The sequence below is a fragment of the Onychomys torridus genome, chromosome 22 (assembly GCF_903995425.1).
Source record: "Onychomys torridus chromosome 22, mOncTor1.1, whole genome shotgun sequence".
NCBI lineage: Eukaryota > Metazoa > Chordata > Mammalia > Rodentia > Cricetidae > Onychomys > Onychomys torridus.
This window is the reverse complement of record NC_050464.1, coordinates 35,153,744-35,179,818: the sequence shown is the minus strand read 5'-3', so window position 1 is coordinate 35,179,818 and position 26,075 is coordinate 35,153,744. Positions and strand designations below refer to the sequence as shown.

Sequence of the window (26,075 nt, the reverse complement as noted above, 5' to 3'; positions counted from 1 at the left end):
ATGGAGCTCCTGTAGACTGTATGAGCGTCACGTGGCTGCTGTAATGAATGTCCTCGTACTTGGTGTCTTCAAGCAGTAAGCTTTTTCTTTTCCTCCTATCATTCTGGACACTAAAAGTCTAAGCAAGGTGTCTAAAGGCTCTGGGGAGGGCTATCCTTTGCCTTAGATAATACCAGGACAACTTACAGTGGTACTAGGCACTCCTTGGTTGTGGTGGCATGATTTTAATTCTGTCTACCTACATTTTCTGTGCGTGGCTTCCCACCTACTCTCTCAACCTCTTCTGGTACATCAGATCTCTCCCATCCTTTCTCGTCTTAGGACACATATCCTTGGTTTAGGTAACAAATGGATAATTGAGGATATGTCCATCTCAAGATCCATAACTGAGTTACACAAGCCTCATCTCTCTTTATTCAGAGAAAGTAACGTCATGGGTTTGGGTGTTTGTGGCTCTGGTCAGAGATATGGAATCCATTCCCCCCTCAAGATAATGGTGAAGAAGGTGATCTTGATTTTGTGATGCTTAGGGGGTCACCAGAGAGTTACTAGCAAAGGCATGGGGTGAACCCATTGATGCTTTCAAAATTCTCATTGCATCATCCAACTTTCTGTCTATGTATTGTGTGTGCACATGCGAATGTCATGCTGTGCATGTAGAAGCCAGAGGACAACCTTCGGGAGTTGGTTCTCTCCATCATGTAGGCTGTGGGGATCAAACTCAGGTTGTCAGGCATGGTGTCAAGCCCCTTTACAGGCTGGCCATCCCCACCCCATGCTTTTAGACAATTTCTCTTTTTGTGGAGTAGGTAGAGAAGATGGTGTGTATTCAGGTCCCTAAGAGATGAGATAGTAGATCCCTGTGCTGGGCTTGAGGAGTGGAGAGGGTGAGAAGCATGTGGAATCAAAAGGGCCAAGGGAGTTCCTGTGTGTGTGTGTGTGTGTGTGTGTGTGTGTGTCTGTGTGTGTGTCTGTGTCTGTGTGTCTGTGTCCATGTGTGTGCCTGTGTGTATATGTGCATGCACATGGTGTATTAGTGTGTTCGTGTGTGTACCTGGTATGAGTGTGTGTGTGCAAATGTGTGTCTAGTTACATGTGCACATTTGTGGAGTCCAGAGGTCAAGCTCGGGTGTTGTTCCTTGGGCACTGTCCACTTTAGTTTTTGAGACAGGGTCTGTCATTGGCCTGGAAGCCGTCACAAAGGCTAAGCAGGCTAGCCAGCCCTGGGATCCTCCTGTCTTACCCGCTCACTCTCCTTGTTGGGGATGCAAATACTTGTTGGCACTCTGCTTGGCTTTTCTTTGTGGGTTCTGGGGATTGAACCTGGGTCTTCAAGCTTGCAAGGCAGGCACTTTACTGAGCCATCTTCTCAACCCGGGAACTCTCTCTCCTCCCCCCCGCCCCACTATTAGCTGGAATAATTTATTCAGCATTGTTTCCTGTGGTGGCTTCGATGTTGAGCATTGTATCAAACCCAGTTCCAGGCTGTTTCTGAAGTCAGAATGAACCACTCTTCCTCATCCGAGAGACACGACATTCACTCAGTGGATGCTCCCCTTATTACTCAGCTTCCTTGTGAATAAATGTTTTCTTTAGTGCAGTTAAGAGCATCCTCACCTAGCTAAGTGCATGCGCCACCAGGCAGGCAATTACAGCCTGGGCCGGCTTGATCTGTCTCCGGCTCATTGAGAAGGCATCATTATTTTTCAGTAACATTATTATTTTTTTTTCTATAACAACCAGGCTGTTCTGCACAGGAAAAATAAATAAGAAAGGCAACTTGGTGCCCATGGAGAGTTGTGTTGAATTTGCATTAAATTTGCATGTCATTAGTTGGGGTCAGGGTCTGGTTAGGTGAAGGGGCAGGTGTGTGGTGCCTATCACTATCTCATGGGGTGCCTTAAAAGGGAGGAAGGCCAAGGGTCAGGGCTGTGGGCTCTGGGGTCTGGTGTCTTGTGTTCATATTCAGCTGTGTGTCTCTGTGTGGCTTGTATGTCTATCTGTCACATCCTCTGGTCACAACCAGCTCTGTGGCCTTGGGGAAGGTACCCTAGCCACGAGGTGTACTGTACAAGTTCCTCAGGCTGTTGGTTGAATTAAATGAGCTAATGTGTTGATAAGACTAAGCATATGGGCAGGGAGGGCACCAGGGAAGCTCTATACAGATGCCAGCCTGTCGAATGGTCCACAGGGATTCGTGAATGCCTAGCGTACAGGTGTTCATGTGCTGTTACCTGCTGCCCAGACCACAAACATCTCTTGTCTCATGGGGCTGGGAGTCCACGTCTTCAATCAATCATTCTGCAGTGACCCTATTTCAGGGAGGGCCACATTCTGCAGTAATTCAATGTCATATTCGGGGATGGTCCAATAGATCCCTGGAGGACTTCCCAGGCTCCTCTAACTCCCAACACAGAAAGATGCAAATACTTCAGAGGGTTGTTCTTTCATTGTCTGTGAGTGCAGGTGCCTGAGGAGGCCAGAGACATCTGAAGCCCTGGAACTGTAGTTAACAGACAACTGTGAATTGCTTGATGTGGGTGCTGGGAGCCAAACCTAGGTCCTCTGCAAGAGCAGCCAGTGCTCTTAACCACTGAACCATCTCTCCAGTCCCAAGGCTGTTTTTTATACTGGCATTAAAGGTGTGTACTACCACACCTGGCCTAAGTTTGGGGCTCACTGAGGTGACTTCCTGGCTCCTGTTTTAAGGGGACATCCTCTAACCCTGGCAAGAAGATGGGCTGGATGTTCTCAGGTGCCTGAGGGGCTGTGTTGGTTGACAGTGCAGGGAATCCTAGGATCGACCGGAGCCGAGAGGGCCCAATAGAGGTTGATTCCATATGACTAATCCAGCCCTTTCTCAGGAAAGCTATGTGGGCTGGGTGCCCACTGAGTCAAAGGCTGCGCTGTACTGGTGCCTCGTCCCAAACGCTGACTCCTACTTCTCACAACCTCAGGGGACCACCACCCACATGGTGGGAGATGGAGGCCAAATTCCCTTGCAGAAGATAGGTCCAAAGAGAGAAAAAGTGGGTTCCTGGTCTGACTGCCTCTGCATCCCTGCTTTCCTCGACTGCCAGGACCGCTTGGGCCTCCCGAGGACAATCACCGCCACAATGACTTAGGAAAATGTGTCCACCGTGCACCCCCTAGGCCATGAACCCCACTCCCCTTGGGGTTCACCATCCACTGGTTTCCTTATGATCCAGGTAATGTGTTGATCATGAGTGGAGCGAGAACTCCCACAAACCCAGGCCGGACATGGCAGCCTCCCCTGGGCGGCAGGTGACAGGTGGCCTCGTGCTCATTTGCCAGTGGCCTGAGCCTTACAGCTCCTTGGTGCATGGTTTATAAACATGGCATTTGCTTTGGAGCCTTGGGGGAGCCTTGAACTTCTAATTAAATTGGCTCCGAGCAGGTGGAAAGCAGGCAGCTAGGCGGAGGGCACCGAGCAGCTGCGGAGAGGGTGGAGGAGGCCTGTCTCTGCTCAGCCGGTGGATGGCCCCTCACCACGTCGGTGGGTGTTGACTCATGGAGATACGGCTTACTTTTCCCGAGGAGCAGGAGCAGCACCCCTTGACACCGCTTGCCCCAGTGGCTGTCCTAACTCTGCTAGTGTCTCTTTTACTCCGGTTCACAAAGGTTCCTCCTCTTCTGTCTACATTCTCTACCACTCAAGGGTGGGAACCTATTTGCCACCACAGCGCTATTATTTTTTTTTTTAACAAAAAAGTTCTAAATTAGTCAAAATACAAAATCTGCTACATTTACGTGTACAATTGCCCATCCGTCTCCAGAACTTTTTCCTCCATGATGTAAACTCTGTAGCAAAAAAAACGTAACTCCCCCAACAGCCCCTGGAAGTCATCCATGTAAGTCCTTAGGTCCTTCACACACGGGGATAGGATGTCCTCCTTTTACAAGACTGAGCGTCTACAATTCTATATCTAACGTTTGGAGCAACCACAAACCCTTCCGCGGCAGGGCACCTCTTCCCATTCCCACCAGTGCTGAGCGAGGGGGCCGTTTCTCCACATCCTCACCAGGGACTACTCTTCCTAAGTGCGGCCACCTGGATGCCCGTGGAATGTCTTGGTGGCTTTCTCTCACACTTCCTAGTGAGTCATAATGTTGACATCCTTCATGTGCACATTGATTGTTGTTTGTGTGTCCATCCTCTCTGGAGGGATTTCCCAAGTCTTTCCCCCATTTTTCATTATTCTCTCTCTGCTTCCTTTCCCTCACCCCCTGCCTTTTTTCCCTTCATCCCTCCCTCCCTTTCTCCCTCTCTCCCCCTCCCTCTCCCCTTCTCCCTCCCTTCCCCTCCTCCCTCCCTCCCTCCCTTTCTCCCTCCCTTCCTCCCTCCCTTCCTCCCTCCCTTCCTCCCTCCCTCTCCCTTCCTCCCTCTCCCTTCCTCCCTCCCTCTCCCTTCCTCCCTCCCTCCCTCTCTCCCTCTCCCTTCCTCCCTCCCTCCCTCCCTCCCTCTCCCCACTTCCCTCCCTTCTTCCTCCCTCCCTCCCTCCCTCCCTCCCTCCCTCCCTCCCTCCCAATCTGAGGATGGACTCCAGGGCCCTGGCAAATGCTCTCTCCCTGAGCTTCGCCCCAGCCCTCTATTCTCTTTTGGCCTGCGTTTGTGACCTCTCTCCTCCTCGAGTCTCCAACCACTTGGTAGTAGCAGAGTCAGAGCAAAGGCTGAGCAGGATGCTGCCTCCATTGGCCTCAGGCAAGCAGCCTCTGTCTTCCATCTTCCATGCTTCTGTTTCCTAGCAGTAAACTTCCTGCCGGACTCAGAAGTTGAAGATAAAGTAAGGAAGGGTTGCCTGGGGCAGCCCCCATCCCACCCAGGCTTCCTATGAACGGGGCCTTGTTCTTATTCCCAGTGGCAGACTTCGATTGTGGCTGCAGCCTGGCTTGGACCTTGTGAGGCTGAAGAATTCTGAGATGGATGCTGTCAAGAGGGCCCAAGGCAGCCACAGCAGTTCAGAGTGTGTGGTTGGAGGGGCTCCTTTACAACACACTGTGACGGTGCCAGCAGCCGCCGATACGGCCTTCGGTGGGCAGCCGTCTGTCCGTCAACCTGCCCAAGCTTACTGATACACAATTCAACTCGGCGAGGGAGAAACATGATTTGGAAGTGACCCTGAAGGCTGCAGAGCCAGAGGCCAGGTGCATTTGCATATGTGGGAGGGAAGGGGCGTGGTCTAGAACATTCCCCCAGGAGCCTGAACTGGGACCCAGTGTCCAGGACGCCGCTGGCTCTTATCACAGCAGTAAGACTTTAGGTTGAGCAGCTCCAAGGTCTCCAGTCTTGGATTGAATTTAGGTCCTCCTCTGTCTACCTGCCGGGTGATCCCCCCTCCTTCCCAAGATACCACAGAGCAAAGTGTCCCAGCACACAGCGGCTTTCTGGATACGTTAAAACCCACTGGTGTGCTCTGCTTCCCCCTTTCCCTACTGACGCCTACACATGGTCTTGATTTCTTCAAGAGGCGCCCCTCGGAGCCGTCCACAGGCAGCAGGTCCCACTCAAGTGAAGTCCCTCCCTCAGAGCAGGTGCACAGATTCTCATCAGACTCTTGAGTTTGCTGGAGCTTGCAGATGCTCCCTGTGGCCTCTGGAGGCGCAGTTTCCTTGGAGATGGCAACATCCGATCTGGGCACTTGCCTGACTATGGACCAGATTTTATTTCTGCCAAGAACTGGGAAATGAACGGGTCTCTAGACAGAGCCAAAGCCGCCATCAGCCAGCGTCAGGGTTTTCAATTTGAAGCCAGTAAACTGCCACAGATCGAGACCCTTTGATGTGATAATGTGAAAATGAGAATTGATTTAAAAAAAAAAAAAAGATTACTGCCATTTAATTAACCTGTGTGCTGGCAGCGATCAGTTGCCGACATTTAAATGAGTAACACATAGCTGACTCTCTTCATACGTGCATACATCAAGGGCTCGGGATAAGGGTTGAAGTCTTAGTTCTCTAGTGAACAGGATGGGCTCTGTTTCCTTCAGGCCTCAACGAGTAGAGCAAGGTCTTCAGCTCTGTTGTAAGGCCTTTTGGGATGTGGAGTACAGCAATGATTCCATTCCACCATGATCCCACTTCATGAGGCTAATGGTCTGGCACCAGAGTCAGGACAGTGCGGCTCATGAGCCATTCTGGCCCCACAGCTGGATTTATAAATAAAGTTTTATTGAGATGCTGCCTTCCTTTCTTTTCTTTCATTTCCTCTTCCCTCCACTCTCTTCCATCTATTTCCCTCCTCCTTTCTTCCACTCTTCTATTCCTTCCATCTTCTTTCCTCTCTTCCCTTCTCATTTCTTTCTTTCCCATTTGCATGTGTACTGCAGGCAGTGAGCCTTATCATCAAAAGATACTCCCCTGTAGCAAAGTTGGAAGCTCTCCCATCCTCCTCATTCTCCTCTCTCCTTCACCATAAACATTTGAAGTTCTTCAAACACATCATACAAACATGCAGGGAATATTTAAGCATGATACTTATGTGTTTATACACATTTATGTTTAAATACTATTTGTATATGAAAGCCCATATATACGTTGTCGGGGATTTTTGTTCTTTATAAATCAGTATGCCTTGGGCTTTTAAACAACTGTTTGTTTGATCAGGAGCCATAAAACCTTAGCTCATGGACTAAATCTAGCCCAAGTCTGTCCAATCAATAAAGTTTTATTGGGGCTCATAACGTTTTATGGTGTCCTGGTTGTCTGTAATTGTCCACTTGTCACCTAGAACTATTTAGGGGAGAGACTCTCAATTGAAGAATTGCCTGGGCAAAATGGGTCTGTGGACATGTCTGTGGGGGGTTGTCTTGATTGTTATTTGGTGGAGGAGGGTCCAGCTGGGAGGCACCATTCCCTAGGCATCGGTCCTGAGCTGTGTAAAGCTAGCAAAGCATAAGCCTGATTGACAGGCAGCAAGCTGGGTCCTCCATGGTTCCTACCACTCTTCCTTGGGTGTGAGTGAATCCCTGTCAGTCATGCTTTGTGGAAGAGTGAGCAGGCCTGCCTTCAGGATTCTCCTGCTGGAGTTCCCATTCTAACCTCCTTCAATGATGGACTGTGACCTGAAGTTTAAGCCAGATAAACCTTTTCTTCTCTTAAGTTTCTCTGGTCAGGGTGTTCGTTACAGCAACTGGAAGGAACTAGATAGGTTACATGACACACACTATTTATTTACATATTGCCTGTAACTGCTTTTGAACCGCACTATCGAGTTGAGTAGTTGCCATGGAGACAAGGCAGCCCAGGAAGCCTGTGACCTTTGCTATCTGGACCCTTACAAGTTTGTTAACGTCTGCTGACAAACTGCCCCTTTTCTTCTTACCCGAGCATGTAATATTCTACAACATGGTTGCATAATATTTAATTAAGATCTTCCATTATTAAGGCACCTACTACTCGGTGAAATGGGGACCTGACGCATGGGCTGTATCTGGCATGACCTCATTGCTGGGGAGGGGACTGACCCTTGAACCCTTGAAACTTATGACTGTGATGGTCTCCTAGCTGTGCGACTGTGTTCTTGAGACTATCTCAGAGGGTGGGCTTGGGTCCCATTTCTTCTTTCCTTCTGGACTGTTCCAGCCACTTCAGCCTCAGCGGCTGAGCAAGTACTTAGGTCCTGAAGTCTTGGCTCCTGGAGAGTCTGGGCAGACACTGTCCTCTGCACAGAACTTTGTTCTAGAACACCAGCGCCTTCTACCCTGTAGGTGATGATGGCATAGGTGAGCGTCACACTGCGGAGTGACCCCAGAGAGAGCATCTCTGAAGCGTGGCGGGTCACCAAAGGGCTTGTTGGAATGCAGACATCTGGGACCCACCCCAGAGGTTTGAGGAGCTGGGTTTGATGCACAGAGTCTGGCTTTAGGGTAACTTTGAGCCTCTGATGTTTAGAATGAAGAACCACAGGGCAGGGGGCATGGCTCAGCAGCAGAGCACGGGCCTACTGTGCACGAGGTCTTGGATTCTATCCCTAAAACTAAGGAGCCGGTGGGGAGAAGGGGAGGCTGATTGGATTGAAAGGAAGAACAAGAAGAGGGGGAGGGGGACAGAAGGGGAGGGGAGCTCACACAGTTTTACCTGGTGACGACTGAGGGACGGGGTGGGGTGGGGTGGGGGGGTGTTTCTTGGATGTACATGGCAGAAGCTGGCCACCCAGGCAGAGTATGAGCCTGTTTGGACAGTTGTGGGCCAGCTCCCAGGATGGTCTAGAAAGCTGTGACCCCGTCTCGCAGAGGATGGTCACCAGGCTGTCTTAGCCAGAGTGACCTGTCAGGTTCTGTTGACGAGCCACCACGGGACCAAAGGAACTTCAAACGCTTACTTCCTCCCATCATGGAGTCCTGGCTCAAGATCTGTGTCCCTCGGTGAGATTCGAGCGGGACTGATGGGGTACTCAGTGACTCAAGGAGGCCGTTGTCCTCTGGGTGGCATCTCCAATTGACCTGCGTAGGAGAGTGACAGTCCCCAAATGGGGCGGGATGGATGCCAGGTAGCCTTAAGTCAAACATCTCCTGCAGGGCAGCAGCACACAGACTATGGGCTCTGATATTTAACATGCATGTCTGGCAGAGCAGGGAGACTTCCGTAGATGAAGGGGTCCAGTTGCCCTCAGCGATAGGCGTACCCCCTTATCCTAATTCACCCCTAATGATCAGGCTTTGTAAGCTTGCTGGCCACATGCACTGAGTGTATGCCAAAGGCCTCACTTAATAGGCCCCAGTTCTTTAAACTCACAAGGGAGAAAGAGGCCAAGGCCTTCTTGGAATCCCTGAAGGCCAGCCACAAGTGACTATGCTCACCCACCCTTGCTGTGATCCTTCACACAGACTCATCTGCCCCACATAATCCAGGGGCAGCCAGGGAGGCACAGAGGGGACCCCACCCAGTAAATAAGAAGCCTTGAGCTCAAAGCTGCAAGGACCCTGATTGGGCCAAAGGTCACTGTGCTAAGAATGGAGGAGCGAGGGCTGCCTCGCAGACCGAGGGAGCTGGGAACTATGGAGCTCTTGAGACCATCTGTGCCGCTGAACCCTGTAATTTACGGGCGGGAAGTTGAGCCTAGTGGATATTAAGCGAATGGCCCCAGAGTCCAACCCACAACCCTGCTTGTGCTGAGAGCCTCCAACCTCTGGTATCTGGGAGAAGCCGCTCTCTGCCTTGTAGGCTCTGATGGCTGGAACCCTCGGAACTACCAGATAATAGCCATTGGTCTAGACACAGTGGGCATACCTACTCAGCTTTGTAAGGATGCATTCATGTGTGTGTGCGCGCGCGCGTGCACGTGCGCCTGTGTGAGTGTGTGTGTGTGTGCGCGCGAGCGCGCGCGTGTCAATGTCATCCCAGGAGTTACTCACCTTGGTTGTTTGGAGACCGTTTCTCTCATTGGCTTGCAGCTCACCAGCTTAGCTAGATTGGCTGGCCATAAAACGCCAGGGATGCTCCTGTCTCTGCCTTTCCCACATTGGGATCACAAGCACATGCCATCATGACTGATGTTTTATTTTGGGCAGGGGGAGGTGGTTCATGACAGGGTTTTTTTTCTGTGTAGCCCTGTCTGTCCTCAAACTCAATCTGTAGTCCAGGCTGGCCTTGAACTCAGAGGTCTGCTTGGCGACTGCTGACTGAGAGCTGGGATTAAAGGTGTGCACCACTGCCCAGCTCATGCCTGACTTTTTTTTTTAAACATGGGTGCTGGGGATTCGAACTCAGTTCCTAATTCATGCATAGAAAGCACTTTTCTGACTGAGCCATCTCCTCAACCTCCAGATTAATTTTCTTCCTGAGGAGAAAGGGGAGAGGCTGGGAAATGGTGGCGCACAGAGGGTAAAATATTCATCCAACTCAAGTAAGTTTTTCCAGTTGCCCTCCAGCTTGGGTGGGGAAGGGTCTTTGCTGGCTCACCCCTCAGCAGGGTAACTGTTAGTGCTGACCCTGGGTGCTGTCCTAGAGCAATGTCTGAGTCTTGTGAGCCCTTCCTTGCCGGGAATTCCAAGCAAATCTAAATCCTAGTGTGGCTGTGATACATGTTAGAACAAAGCACTTCGGATCCAGGCTGAACCTGGTTCAAATCCTGCCTCTGCCTCTTCTGTGCTGTGTGACCTCAGTGGAGTTGCATAGTCTCTCTGACCATGTGCTTGTTCATGTCGAGACAAGTCCCATCTCAAAGATGAAGAAGATGACCTAATGCCTTTGTGTATATATATATTGGCACAAAAGCTGGGGGCCTGGAAGTCATGCTGTTTGATCTTCTCAGCCCCTCCCCTCAGCCAGTTTCTGATATCAGTCAGTTGACTCTCTCTCTGCTCCACTCTCTGACCCCAAAGCGAAGCCAGGAGGAGAGTGAAAAAGCTAGCCTGGTCAATTCTCTAGGGAGACCCTCATTTATTGGGTTGACAGAACCCTGGCCACATCCCACCAGCCCCAGGGAGACAGTGAGCAGAGACCTCTGAACCAATTCATCTTGGAAATTGTCTTTTTTCTTCAGGCAAAGGGAGGAAGGAGGAACTTGGAAGACAGCATCAAGCCAGATGCCCTGCGAAATCTGCCCCAAATCAACCATCCTTTCTCATAACAAAGGTTGTCATGAGCCCCGGTTGAGGCCCGGTTCAATCGGAAATGACAGGCTGTGTAAATATTTGCTCTGTAACTGACTTATGGGTTTGGGAACAATGAAAAATAAGATTAGTCACTAATCATGGGGAGATCAGGAAGCTGGGATGCCAGGACCCACTGCCTGGAAGGCCCAGGCCCTAACCCAGGTCAGTGCATACTCTGAGGATAGTGGGAGACACAGGGGTGCTGTGTAGGGGTCTTCACCTGGGGGTGTGGACTTGTGGATTATTCTGTAGGGGAGGCTTCCGGCAGCTTGTCTGTGTCTGAGACCAGCTTCTAGCCAGATGCCCAGATATGAGCCCAGAATGGGCTTTTCCTTGAATCTGACAGCTGGCGAACTTCCTGCCCAGATGGGTGCCTTTGAGAAACAGGAGCGAGTGTGTGTGGCTGTCTTTTAGGGTGAAGTTGACAGACTGGAGTCTTCTGAGTATATGAACTGTTGTGAAGGCCAATAGTGGATGTTATCAGTCCTTCTGAGAAGAAATTATGTCCCTAGCACACATCACCCAGCCCCGGCATCACAGAGCTGGCATGGCATTCCTGGGTGTGATGGCCCACTCCCTTGTTCTGAAATTCCTGCAGGTTCAACTCCACACAGCTACTCAGAGCCAGCACCTCCTGTCACAGCTCCACCCTCAGAATGGCTACTGGGTCTCACTTCCCTGTAGCATCTAGATAAAGTGGAATTCTGGATGAGCCAATCCCTTCAGATTTATTGACCCCCTCCTGGGTCATCAGCGTGGGGAATCCACGAGTACCCATGCTGCAGTGTGTAAGAACCCATGGTCTTCACCCATCTGTAAATTCATACCGGTGTCTGTACTGTAGCTGGGGAGATGGCTCAGTGGGTAACTTGCCTTGCAAGAAAGCAGGAAGACCCAAGTTCAATCCCCATCACTTATGTAAAAATCTGGGTATGGTATTGTGTGCTTGCAGTTCTAGGGCTGGTGGGGTGCAGGTTCAGGCAGACTATAGGACAAGTTGGCCAGGCCGATTAGTTGGATCAATGAGCCCCAGTGAGAGTCACTGTTTCGAAAAAACAAAAATTAAACCAAAACTAGAACAAAACAAAACAAAAAAGATGAGCAGTACATGAGGAATGACACCCAATATCGACCTTGGCCTTCATACAGACGCACACACACACCCACCCACAGACCTGTGCATACACATGCACAGCCGCCACAAACATGACTCACAGAAAATGTCCTTACCAATCTCATATAATAGCGAGGCATTGTGCTAGCCCTGGGGTCCATAGAGAACTGGTCAGACGTGACCCCTGGCCTCTAAACAGGAAGGAGACCTCAGTGTCCAGGAAATGATTGGAAAAGCAGCCATGTGCTTCCAAACCAGGGTCCGAGCTGTGGGAAACCATGTCTGCTAGTGAAGGGGCTCTGCTGTCTTGAGAGGAGGAGAGGGAGATACTGGGTGGAATCTGGGTGTCAGGGATAGACATTGTCCAGCAAGCCAGGTAATGGGAAGTGAGATTCAGGGACAGCTTTGAGCTGCCTCTTGGACTTTCCTACTTTTAGGAAGGTGTGTTAGGACCTGGAGAACCCCAGTGTGGGGGCCAGGGGCTCCTTGTCTGCTTTTAGAAAGACCCTTCGTAGGATGTGGTCCTGATAACTCAGGGGTCCAGGGTCTCTTGCTGATGGCCTGCCATGAAGGCAGGATTGAGTGTGACACCGTTATTCCTAATGTTTCAGGTCCTGGCAGAATAGATTTTAGAACGTTCGTTTGAACTTACATACCTTGCCTCTTTCCGTCTTCCATCTGAACATTCACTCTGACACAAAGCCATGATTTATGGGCAAGGAGAAACAGCAGTTTATTTTACCTCTTCCTCAAATCTGGGCTTTGACCTAGCCCATATTTTCAGGGATGTATGTTTATACTCTACACATTATATGTGTTTTAATTTCTAGGATTTTTTTTTTTTTTTTGAGACAGGATCCCCTGTAGCCCAGGCTGGCCTTCGACATTATGTTGCCAAAGATGACCTTGAACTTCTGACCCTCCTGCCTCCACTTCCCGAGTTCAGGGGTTACAAATGTGCACCACCACACCCAGTTTCTGTGCTACAGGGGACCAAACCAAGGACTTGATGCGTGCTAGGCAAGCTCTCTACCAACTGAGCCACATCCTCAGCTCTTTTCTAGGAATTTAGAAAGAACCATGTTTCTTAGTATGTCAACCAAATCTGCGACTCCAGTTACAAGGGAACTTAGAGCATCTAATTGGGAAACAGAACTCCACTTCCAGTTTGATCTTGAACTTGGAACGTGTTGAAAAAAAAGACATATATATCAGTGGACTACATGGCACTGTGTGTGTCACTCCTCTGCCTGGGGCCTTATTTTTCTTTCTTCGAATAAAATGGAGAAACAGTTGCAGATGCCACTTAAATTATGTCTTATTATTTAAAAACAGTATTCCTGTTACTAAATTGAAACAGTGGAGACTGTCTAAAAGTAACGAGGTGTCTGTCTCTAAAACCCACAGCCAGCCCCCACCCCTCCACCAGGCTGCCAACTGCCTCCTCGTGTGGATCCTTCTAGAAAGTGTAGATACAGATGTCCCCGCCTCAGGATGGCTCTGCTCCTGATTTTCCTAGTTTACAGTGGCGTGAAAGCAATTTGCCTTCAGTAGGAGCTGCTTGGGAGCTGCATATTCATCTCTCCCCAGGCTGGCAGGATTCAGTGTGATCTCTCTATGATGGGCAGTGGCAGTGAGCTGTGCTTCCCGTCTGTCACACATTCTGAGGGGACAGTCGTATTTCTGTACTGGGCTGGGTTGCTGAGCCTTGAGGCTTGGTCAGGTGGGTGGGTCTGATGCATTTGCAGCCCATGATAGTTTCACTTGACAGTGGCACAATTGGGTTGGACCCACACTGTCAGCTGAGGAGCATCCATGCTCTTGGGTATGTGTCCTACTCACTCATATGGCACACCAGCTGAGGGAGCAGCCAGGGGTCTCCCTACATCCTCTCTCCCCTTAATCAGTCAGCTTGCCCTAGAGAGCTGGGTCCCCACGGTCTACCCTCCATCTCCATGGTCCCACCCTGGCCCAAGCCATTATTCTCTTGCCTGGGTGACTCCCCCCCCGCCAGCCTTTCCTCCAATGACATTTTTTTTTGCTAGTGTTGGAGATGGAACCCAAGGTTTCATGCATACCCCGCAAATGCTCTGCCACTGAGCCATGCTTTCAGCTCCTCACTGGGGAATTCTAGACAAATGCTCTGCAATGGGACCACACCCCACCCCAGTTCCTCTTTAATTGAAAATAATTAAGATTAAAGATATTATGGTGTATGTGTGTGTGTGTGTGTGTGTGTGTGTGTGTGTGTGTGTGTGTAAGTATGGGGGTTTGCACATGTCACAGTGTATGCATACCGGTCAGAGGAACAACCTTTGGAAGTTGGTTCTTTCCTTCCACCATGGGTCTCAGGGATCAAATTCAGATCATCAGGCCATCTCTCCCAGCCCCATTCTATACTTGCCCCATCAGACTCCATCCTGCACTTTAAGTGGAGAGATCATTTCAAAACACAGTTGATATCGTTCCCTTCCAGCTTCCTGGGGCTGTTGAAATGGGATTCAACTCTTCTTCTGACAGTGGAAGACAGGATCTGCAGAGGTCTGGCCCGCTGCCCCCAGCCCATGTTCTGAGTTCCCTGCCCTGGCCTTGCTTCCTTTCCATGCCCTCCTGACAGCACCCCTCGCCTTCCTCCTGACCCCAGACCTTCCCAAGACTCAGTCCTCCTTGATGTCCAGGGTTCCATGGAGTGCAGTGTCTGTCTACTTCCCAGGTGCAGCCATGCTGTCGGCTCTTACTTCCCCAGATGTGTTTGCAGGACACTTTGGAACGCATATACATCGTTTAAAGACACAGTGACACAGAGGACCATACCTTGGTCCTTCCATTCCCTAGCAGATGTTGGTGTCCCCTCCATCCTGACTCTCTCCAGCTGAGGGAATGGCAGTAATGTGATGGACCACTCCACTCTGAGGCACAGAAGATGCTTTCAGTCTTTGGCGAGGCCCAGTTAATTTTGCTACTTCAGGAATATAAAAATCTCACAAGAGAAAGGAGAGGAGGGAGAAGGGGAAGGAAGGGGTAGGGAGAGAGAAGTGAGAGAGAAAGGCTGGGGGTGGGCAGAAGAGGAAGAGAACTGGAATTTAGAAGGCTCTACTGGCCAGGCATGCCTCTAGACCTTGGACATCAGTGGGTGAGGCAGAGCTGGAGGCCAGTGAGACGGCTCCTCAGGCAAAGATGCTCACTACCAAGTCAGATCATCTGATCTTGATCTCCGGGACCTACAGGGGACAGAACTGATTCCTGCAAGCTGTTCTTTGTCCTGCACATGTGTCCTGCAGGGGACACACACACACACACACACACACACACACACACACACACACACACAGCCATGATCCCATTTTCTCAGTAAAGAACTCAAGAGCAAATGCAGTGTCCAGTTAGAAGAGGGATTTGAGGAAGGACTTAAGGCAGGGCCAGCACACTGTGGGGCACCCAGTGATCAGCCCATGAAGATGGCAGGTCCAAAGGACGCCCTTGAGATGAGCCATAAACCTAGCGACTGAATAACAGGGGCGCTTCCTCATTCTGGAGGGTGGGGTGTCAAGATGAAGGGCTCAGCAGGTCAGTTTCTCATGAAGCCTCTCTCCTTGGTTTGCTGGTTGCCCCCTACTCACTGTGACCCCATGGGTCTGTGCACATGTGTTCCTCTTAGAAGGACACCAGCCCTACTGGGTTAGGGTCCCATCCTTCATCCCTATGACCTCATCTTAACTGCTTGGCTTTTTTCTTTCATTTCTTCCTCCTCCCTGCCCCCTCCCTCTCTTCCTTCCCTTCTTGACAGGGTCTTTGTGTCTCCCAAGTTGGCTCTGAACTTTCTGTGTAGCCAAGGATGGTCTTGAACTCCTGATCCGCGTCTCTAATTCCTCGGCCCTGGGATATTTGGGACTGAACCCAGGGCTGTGTTAGCACCAGGCCAGCGCTCTACCCACTGAGCTACATTCTTGCTCCTATAACTAGATCTCTCCAAGACCCAGGCCCCCGTTATACTTTTGCCTTCTCAGATCTGGGGGAGTAAAGACTTCAACATATGGATTTTGGGGGTGGGCATAATTCATTCCAAGCCTGAGAGGGAGGAGACTTTGAGGGACAGGGATGTACTTCAGTGTCTCATCTGAGGACAATTCCTACCCTCTTCATGCAGAAACAGCCAGACTGTTCCTGTGACTGGCTCTCAGACCTTTGTGTGTCGTGAGTCAGGGGTCCAGGGTGAAAGGAAGTCTTTAGTCTTCTTCATGGACGCATGTCTGTCTTCACTGGAGTGCTGACCTGCCTCCCCACAGGAGAGACTTTGCCCCCTATCTAGAAGCAAAAGCACTCCTTGACAAAGCAAAAAAGGAAGGACCCCAGTAGGCCCCTCTGGATTCACCAGCAGCCAACTGGAGTATTCCCATCCAGCTCACTGGCTCCTTAAAACAACCCCGGTAGAAGTTACTTGTAACAGCAAAGACCAGAGAGGTTAAGCTGTGTAATAAAGGTCATACAGCTCCTCAATAGGTACACAGTACAGGCAGCATTAGAATGGTTTCTCTAATTTGATAAATGACTATGATACCACCATTGGTCATTTTAACCCTCCAGTATCATTTAGTACACTCGAGGCTCAGCAGTTACCACCTCTGCCCACTTCCAGGGCCCTTTGGGACCCCCAAAGCAAACCTTAAAACATCACCTCCACGTGCACTTGGGCCCCACGCCCCTCCCATCCTCCAGTCCTGGCAACCGCCAGCCTGCTGTCCATCTCGGTGGACTTACCCCATCCTGGTTGTTTTATATAAGCTGGAATACATGGTCTTTTGTGACTAGCTTTCTTCCTGAGGCGTGACAGCTTTGCTATGAGTCGGAACATCATAGGATTGCATTGCATTTGATTATCCAGGCAGATCACATCTGTCTTCTTTCGCCCTGTGATGCTCATTTGGTTCTTTTCCTGCCCTTTGGTGGTTGTCAGTGTTCATGTGTCAAGTGTCAATGTCTGTGGACACTTTCTGTTGAAGATTTGTTTCCCATTCTTTTGGGTACATATCTAGGTAATAGGACTGTTGGGTTGTCTAAAACTCTGGTTTTACATGGTTGAGGTGTGACTGAAGTGCTTTTTGTAGCGGCCATGCTCCAGCTGGTGGCTTCCCGATCTCCATGTCCTCTTCAGCATGTGGTATTTGAGCACCTTGTGTTTGAGCACGGCCATCCAGGAAGAGTGGGGTATAGCTTGTTGTTGTTTTGATTCATGTCTCCTGTTTCTCCGTGCATGCTTGTTGAGTCTTTGTATGTCTTGCTGAGGGAAAATGTCTTTTTCAAGCCCCTTTCTCACTCATAACTCATTTTTATCTTTTAAAATTATTGTCTAAAAACCATATTTTCTAAGCAATAACTTTCATGTAGAAATGCAAACTCATCCATCCATCCATCCATCCATCTATTCATCCATCCATCCATCCATCCACCCACCCACCCGTCTGTCCGTCCATCCATCCATCCATCCATCCACCCATCCACCCACCCACCCATCCATCCATCCATCCATCCATCCACCTGTCCATCCATCCATCCATGCACCCATCTACCCATCCATCTATCCACCTGTCCACCCATCTATCTATCCATCCATCCATCCATCCATCCATCCACTTACTCATCTGCCCACCCATCCCCTCCTTCCCTTTCCCTCTTTCTTATTCTTTCATCTCATCTCTTTTTCTCCCCATCTTCCTTCTTTTCCCATCTTCCCTTCTTTCTTTTTTTATTCCCCATCTTTCCCCTTCCATCCTTCCCCTCGTTCTTCCTTCATTACAGCTCCCTTCCTTCTCCCTTCCCCCTGACTTTCTTCCACCTGTCTCACGGTTATTTGCACAGCCCTCTCTGCTCTCGTGACTTCGGATTGGTAACCACATCACTCCTGACATCTCTGAGCTGCTGGTTTGAATGTGGGACCCTCCAGTCTTGCTCTGATTTGCACAGCCTCATTGTCAGTGCCTCAGGATCTGCTAGGTGTCTGTGGGGGGCGATCACGGGTTTGCTCATGTCCCCTTCCCTTGCCAAGGCTGCTGGTGGGTGTTCTGGGTGTTTCAGGTAAAGCCCAGCCTGGCTTCAGTTCTCAGTTTCTTTCTTGGCTTTCTGCAAGGCTGTGTGGCCACCAGACGTAACCAGAGTACAGCCGTACTCACAACAGGAAACAGCACACAGGTTTGCCTGGGCCAAGCATGCTACCTCCTAGATCCTCATGGTCTTGCATGGCCTTCTGGGAAGGGGACCAGTGTTCTTTCCATTGTCCAGGTGGGAAATTGAAGCACAGAGTCTATATCATCCCTAATGACTCAAGTCCCATCTCTCTGTCCCCAACAGCCTTGGTTTATACACCTCTTTAAATCCCCACTGCTGGCCAGTTTGGGGCAAAAGAGACTCACTGGCTCTAGCTTCCTCATTTTTTCCAGCCCCAGGGAAGGAACAAGTTACTAGACCTGAGCTGCTGTAATGGGGAACACCTATCTGAGCCTTGCAGCAGGCCCCTGAGGGATAATAAGTAGGACTGGCTGTTGCCACAGGGCTACTGAGGGGGTGACTGGACAGGCAGACACGTGTGGCCTCCTACAGAGCATGCCCCCCCCCTTTTTTTTTTTAAAGTGGTACCCAAAGGAGGCCTCAAGACCTCCAGGACTGGCAGTTTGAAAGCAGGTTCTGCAGCAGCCACCAGAGGGCGCTCGGCTCCGTCCTGGGCAGATGGGAGTTTGGGGAGGGAGGTGGGTGGGAAGGCGTTGAGAGATGTAGTCTTACACCTAGCTCTGTTAGACCAGCTCCTTGGAGAAGGGAGACAGTTCTAAACCAGCCTGTGAGGTGTGTTTTGTGCCACGGGTGCCAAGCTGGGGGCTGAGAGATGCAGCCGCGCCATCTGCCCGGTTCTTGTCCTCGGGGAGCCAGCAGTTAGGATGGGAAGGCAGAGAATTAGACTATAGTGTGATATTGCCCCCTCCCCACCCCGCCCAGGGGCCATAGCCTTCATTCAGAACGCCCACTTAAGCAGCACCTACTATGTGCCAGGCAGCTCACTTACACAGCACCTACTGTGTGCCTGGTGCCAAGCCAGTTGCCAAGGATGGAACAAGAAGAAATCCAGAGTCACCGCCCTCAAGATTTGTGTTCTGCCAGGGAGATTACAAATATGGGGGGGGGGGAATGGGAAAATATGAATGGAAATGGGATATGAAACAAACCAACAAACAAGAAACTGCTTGCCCAGGCCAGGGGGGAAGAGGGTTATCTGAGAAGGCTTCCCAGAGGAAGAACACGTACTCCTGCTGGGAGGAACTGGGGTTACCTGAAAGGTTCCAGAAGGAGACGTGGCAGAACTGAGTTATGGAGACAGAGATCAAAGCGGTGCAGAGGAGGGAGCTCTGGGCCGCGGAGACAGGAGGGTCAAAGGTGAGGAGGAGACTGGACTAGAGTAGATATGGAGGATGGCTATCGGGAGCCATGGTCGGGATCTGGGGGTTCCTCAGAGAATAATGGGGGGACTAGGGTGGAGAGAGTGAGGTTGTCTCAGAGAGCTAGAAGATGTTGCAGATATGATCACTTTCGAACTGGACCATGGAGTATGTGTAGGAGTTCGTCAAGCAGGGTAAGCAGCAAGATAACGCAAAGGGCAGTCCCTTGGGGTGACTGACCTCAGGGTGGTGACACCCCAAGATCCGGCGAGACGTTTGGAAAGTTGGACACAGTTGAGATGAGGCCTCTGGGGCTGATCTGCTAGGTTCTTTGGTCTCATTCACTCCAGTGTCCTCCTCGGGGGAAAGAGGATGTCCTTCCTAGGATGACTTTAATGCTTTAATGAGATAATGCCCCGACGTCCTTGATTCTGTCTCTGGGATGCAGCCTGCGCTTAATTCAGAGTAGCGGTGACGGCTGCCACCTCCACCGATGCTGTTAATACTCTCAAGCCTCCTGTTTGGTCAAGTGCAAGGTTTTAGGCACTCAGTTTTGTGTTTATGCCTCGAGAGACACCCTGGCCTAACTCCCATCCGCGCTCAATCAGCACCTGGCTGGAGCCCCTGCTCTTTAGCGCTTCCTCCTCATCTCCGTCCCAGTGTGAAGACTCGTACTGGAAATTGACTAGCTTTACCTCCCAGGGATCTGCTTACAAGGAGTAGGTCCAGAAAAAAAATAAAAAAATAAAAAAATCAACCTGAGACCTGTTTTTTTTTTTTTTTTCTTTTCCTTCCTCTTGCTTACTCAGGACAGAGTGTTGCTCTGTAGCTCAAGCTGGCCTCAAAGCCAGCATCCTCCTGCCTCAGCCTCCTGAGTGCTTGGATTACAGGAGTTCATCACCACACTAGCCAAGGGAAGCTATTTATTTATTTTTTTTTACATTAAAAGAGTATACATTTTGTAGTTGTCTTAGGGTAACTGTTGCTGTGATGAAACACCAGCACCAAAAGCAACTTGGGAAGGAGAAGGTTTGTTCAGCTTACACTTCCATGTGTAGGAAAATAAGCTTCTGTAGGAGGAAAGTCAGGGCAGAATCCTGGAGGCAAGAGCAGATGCAGAGGTCATGGAAGGGTGCTGCTGACTGGCTTGCTCAGCCTGCTTTCTTGTAGAATCCACAACGATCTGCCCAGGGTTGGAGCCACCTACATGGAGGTTGGGCCCGCCCCCATCAGTCAAGCCAATGCACCACAGCCTTGCCCACAGGCTAATTTTGTGGGGGCTATTTCCTCAGTTGAGGCTCTCTCTTTCCAAGTGAGTGTAGCTGCTGTCAAGTTGACAAAAAACCAGCCTGCCCGATGGTGTCTATAAAATATTTGAAAGACAGTTTATGTTAGTCTCAAGTCAATGTCAGGTGATCATGTGTTGGGTAGATTCCTCGCTGGCAGGAGCGTTCTAGAAGACGGAGAGACGCCCAGTTACATTCCAGCAGGCTTGGTCTCTGCTAGTATAGGTTGTGCTTGTGTTTCCTGGGTGCCCAGCTGTTGCCAGGTGGGCAGCGTTTACATAGATGGTGTAGACGGTACAGACAGACTCATCTCCCTGTCTCCTTGTTCTGCTTCCCTTTCAGAGCCAAGAAGAAGAGCAAACCCCTGAACCTCAAGATCCACAGCGGCGTGGGCAGCTGCGAGAACATCCCTGCCCAGCAGCGCTCCCCACTCCTGTCCGAGCGTTCCCTGCGGTCCTTCTTCGTGGGCCACGCGCCCTTTCTGCCCTCCACCCCACCCGTCCACACTGAGGCTAATTTCTCTGCAAGTAAGTCCCTGCTAGCCCCTGGGCTGCACTGGCTGGGCTCACCAGATCCTCACTGCACAGCCAGCCACCTTCCCTACCAGGTTCAGGTTCCATGTGCTGTCCTCCCTGGCTTCTGAATTTCACAGGTCAGGGTGCCTCCGTCGCCTGCCCCCTCTCTCGCACATGTGCGGCGAGCTCCTGGGTCCTTAGATGGTTTTGAAGGGGGCGTGACTGGCCCTTGGAGGTGAATGTCTGTCATGCATCCTCAGTATCTTTGGCTCTTTGGCTCTTTGGCTCACAGGTTGGAAGGAAGGCTGAAAGCAAAATCAGGGGGACATTAGAGGGAGCACCCATATTTTCTCTCTCTGCTCCCCACCGCCTTTTAGCTTGTCTTAGGGTTTCTCCATCCATGCAGGGTCTGTGAATGACATCATGCACATTTCATTGACTGGGGTCAACTTGTATAACTTTGGCATCTCGATGATGTATTGGGGTTCAAACCAGGTTAAGTGTGGCCTGGGATATACAGTCCACATTTACAAATTGCTGCCAGAGTTATGGTACTTAGGACAAGTACAGATGGAAGTCCCTGGTGGCAGAGGGATGAGTTTCCAGAAAGTTCTGATCTTACTCAGAGGCACTATCTGCTAGAAGGTGCAGATGTGGGCAGAGGGGACCCTACTGAAGCGAGCCTAACTGCTTCTCCAGCAAGATAGCGTATTGACTGATGGGATGTTTGGCAGCAGGGGGATGCTGGCTTCCAGAAGCACTGGTCCTGTGCCCTAGGGCTGCCACAGGCTACACATGCTGTTCCGTGGATCTGGTGGCCACCAGGCTAATTGCTTCGGTACGTCATTCGGGTCTTGCAATGTCCATTTCAGACATAGATTATTTCCAATGGGGAAACTGAGGCTCAGGGACACCAGAGATCTCCCTCAAAGTCACACAGCTACCTAGTAGTTGGGCCGGGATTTGAATCTGGTTCTTCCTTTCCTCTCTCCCTTCCTTATCCCCCCCCCCCCCCCCCGCCCCGGCCTCCGCTCCCAGGATGGAACCCAGGCTCTCATCCAGGTTAGTTCTACTGCCGCAACAGTGACTCACTAAATTGCTGGCCACTGTCTTCAAACTGCTCTGCAGCCTCTGATACCTTTGAACTTAATCCTTCCTGTCTTAGCCTGTGCCAGATCTCTCCAAGATCCACCCAGAATGAGGCTGCCTTCTCTAAATGGATGTCAGGGTAGCTGGAAGGACAAAGGAGGGAGTGAGAGACCCAGCTGGCGGAGTAATCAAGTCACTTCAAGGTTCGCCAACCGACTGTGTTCACGGGTCAGCTCAGATATACCAAGATGTAAGATGTCCTTCTTCCAAACCTCGGCTTACCGTGGGGGTGGACCCAATAAGTCCACCATGAGTGAGCATACATGGGTCAAAGAGCAGAGATACAGCAGATGTACTGACCAAATACCACAGCCTAGCGGCTGGCTGGAGCTGCACCCAGGCCTGTCCTAGAGGATCTCATCCAGGCATCCCCGAAGATGCTATACTCAGTATGTCTTAATGTACTAGAACACATCCATGAGCCAGAAGTTGGGCAAAGTCATTGAGCTCAAAGCTTGTTTTATGCAAGTGTGAGTTCGCTTATATGGTCTGCTGCGTAGCATTCCCTCTCTGTGTGGACACGCTTACCTGCCGTCATTTGACGAGACCTGTGAACCATCACATGTCAGGGACAGCCCATGTCCTTCCTGGGGTGCTTAGGCGTGTCTGGCTGGGCGTCCTCCACCCCTCCATCGTTAGCCTGGCAAGCCATGAACCTGTGGCTCTGTGTCGGATGGTCTCTGATGCCAGCTGCTGTAGATGAGACCATGTCTAATTAAAGAATCTATCAGAATGAGTGTGTTCCACTCCACAGGGATGTAGGGAGGAGAGGATGGGGGCGGTGCTTAGAGCACCGTGACTCAGTAAGGGGGAGTTTGGAGAACTATTGGTGTGTGAAACAGTGACGGAGACGAGAATACCAACAGCTGTGGGTACCAATGCCCATCGGCGCTCACTGTGTGTTGACAGGGTCACAGGCCTTGTCCAGAGTCCTCTCCCTCTTCTCATTTCTGTGTCACCACCCTCTACATTGTTGAACCTTTTATCATCCCCTCTTTAGAGCTGAAGAGACAGAGGTTGATGTTAAGGACCTGGTCACAAGGTCAGGAAAGCAGGGAAGGAGTGAACCGTTCACAAAGGAGCGAATCGTTTATTCTGCAAGACCACCTTCATTGATCCCCGTGCTTCTTGGTGGCCTTCTGCTTTCTGTCTGGGTTGTGGAAGACGCCTCTCTGTTAGCATGCTGCATTGGCACGTGTGATGCTCCCCTCCACCCCTGGGCTCTGCTGTTCACGTTCATTGCTTCATTGCATCCAGGTGGTGGCCATTCCTGAGGGGGGCAGGCAGCTGCAGAGAGTGGCTGAAAGCTAGCTCCTGGCAGCTTCTGCAACTCATTCATCCTGAGCGTCTTCCGTTGAAGCTGAGGAGGGACCTAGTCCTCCCAAGTTTCGGTGTTAGCTGCCTGTGGCCCTCCAGCCCTCGGGGCAGCAGCCAAACAAGTGTCTTTAATTTCTGTGACCTCCCTATCATGTCATCATGGTAGTGGCTGGGAATCAGATCCCAAGGCTAAGGACAGACATATTCTCTTTCAGCTGATATCTTGGAAGAGGCTATACCCTGTCTGGGTCTGTCCCTCCAGCCCCTGTGGGTATCACTTCTATAAGCAATTCCTGTCCCTCGTCCTAGAAACAAGGGGAAGAGTTGACCACCAGCCAAGAACCTGACCTTGTGCGTACCTGGAGGCTGAGTCAGATCCCGGTGTGGTGGGGGGCGGTGGCAGCAGGCGGCAGTAATGGGTGATGGAGCTGAACGGCCGTGTTCCCAACCAAGGCAACTGCTGGGGTTATAAAGATACCCAGGATGGGGCTGATTATATAATGGGGTTTAATGAGGCTTGAAGCCAAGGCTCATTACCCCTGGAAGAGGGGGAGGAGAGGTGCGCATCTCCAAGGAGGTTGGCAGCTTGTGTGCCCATCTCACGATCAGGACCGATCAGAGGACAGTGGAGAAAACTGGCTTGTGGGTGGCAACTCCAGTAGGAAGTGTGTATCCCATAGGGCTGACCCAAAGGGTTATTATGCTCACCAGGTGCTGGTGCCGGTGCCTGGGTCCTGTCCTGGTGGCGCCAACCCATCAGACCCAGGGGTCGTTTGGTATCTAACCCTCAGTTAGGATTCCAGGCTCAGGAAGGTTTCTGTTGTGCGCACTATCTGCTACATTCCACAAGGCCCTGGAATGTCTGCTTTGTAGGCATGAAAAGCTATCCACTTGGAGATAAAATGATATACAGGTGTCCCTCACGTAAAACCCTGGTTCCTGCAGTTGCTGCTTGCTCCATCCTGCCTCTGCCTCTGTCTGTAACATTCTCTTGGTGCTCAGTTTAACCTCAGTGATGCCAGGGGTTCTGGTTTCAAAGTGTGTCTCAGACCTCCCACCAGCAAGAGCCATAAAACCGTAAACATACGGTGATAGAGATGTAAATGTTTGCTGGGTGCGGTGGCACACACCTGTCGCTCCAGGCTGAGGCAGAGTTTGAGGCCAGTGTGTGGGCTACTGTCAGCCTCTCTCCACAGCAAACAAACAAATGCAAATTCTTTCTGTTGTCCCCAGCCCAACACCCATTAATGAGGAGGAAGCCAGGGAAGGGGTCTCCCAATCAGAGATTTCACAAACCCTGTCCCCACCCAGCAGGTTCAGCAAGCCAGAATTCCTTGGCTCTAGAACTATTTTATCTTTACATTTTGAAACACTGCCCTCCCTATGTATCAGTATCCGTGGGTTGAGTCTGCATATTCAGCCGAGGCTAAAAGGTATTTAAAGTCGTCAACTCATCTACGCTGAATGGTCACAGACTCCTTGCTTGTCATTTATTTACTAAACAGTACAGTGGGACACCTCTTTATACACTCAGACGCTGTTATAAGTAGCCCGAGCTAATGGAACATCTACACAGGAAGGTGTTCAGGGACTCTGGGCAAGCATCATGCTACCTGAGCATCTGGCAGTTTTGGTACCCACAGATTTTTATTCCTTGGGACAAAGTGGCTGGGGTAATGTTGAGAACTTCGGAGCCCAATCAGATCCCTCCATCTTTATCATTTTCTTGTACTGGGCTCCCCACCCCCACCCACTTTATTTCACAGACCGTTGGAGTCTAGGCAGCACGTTGTCTTGCTTCCTCACATACTTTGACCCTGGACCAATGTTTTCACCCAGCTGTACGCCATCCTCAGCTGTTGCCCCTATGGTGGTCTTCATTATTATGTTTCCTGCTGGTGTGGGGTCCAATCCAGGGTGACCTAGTGCATGGAATTATTGAGTTGACCTAGAAATCTCTCACCCTTCTTTGCTGTTTATGACCCTGGGGTCTCTGCAGAGAGGCACAGTGGCTCTTCAGAATGTCCCTCAGTGGGATCTGGGTGATGGTTCTTTGTGCATCAGCTGTCTGCAGGGTGGAAGGAAGCCTGAAGAAGCAGTATTGTGCACTGTGTATGGCATTGTAGATATCTAGACATTTCCGTAGGTACCATGCTAGTCTGATGACCCAGGCTCAATCTCTAGAACTCAAAACATGTGAGAGAACTGTCTACTACAGGTTGTTATCTAACTTCCAGCAGGGCAGTATGGTACATGCACATCCAACCCCCTGGACATCTCTCCTCTCAAATAAATAAGTAAAATGTAATAGAAAAAAATTAAAACAAAATCCCAGCCAGGACCAGCAAGATGGCTCAGTGGGTAAAAAATATTTGCCACATAAGCCTGATGACCCAAGTTCCATCCCTGGAACCCACACAGAAAGCTGGATGTGATGGTGCCCCATCTTCAATCCCAGCATTCCTCTCTTAAGATGGGAAGGAAGCTGAGTCATGAGAATTGCCTGGAAGCTCATGGACCAGCTGGCTTGGAGTACACTGTGGCAGAACCAAGAGACTCTGTTCCCAAAAGGTGGAAAGAGAGTTGACTCTCCAAAGTTGTCCCCTGACCACATGTGGACCATGGCCTGGGTACCTGTGCTCAACCCTCCATCCCCA

General features: G+C 50.6%; 1 protein-coding gene across 1 annotated transcript in view; it reads left to right on the top strand.

The window, feature by feature from the left end:
- The window catches only part of Ksr2 (kinase suppressor of ras 2), a 248,108-nt gene that overhangs the window by 92,863 nt on the left and 129,170 nt on the right, over positions 1-26,075 (top strand). Inside the window, exon 5 of the mRNA XM_036171660.1 lies at positions 20,780-20,964. Within this exon, the coding sequence (XP_036027553.1) occupies positions 20,780-20,964 (185 nt within the window). The remainder of the gene's footprint in view (positions 1-20,779; positions 20,965-26,075) is intronic.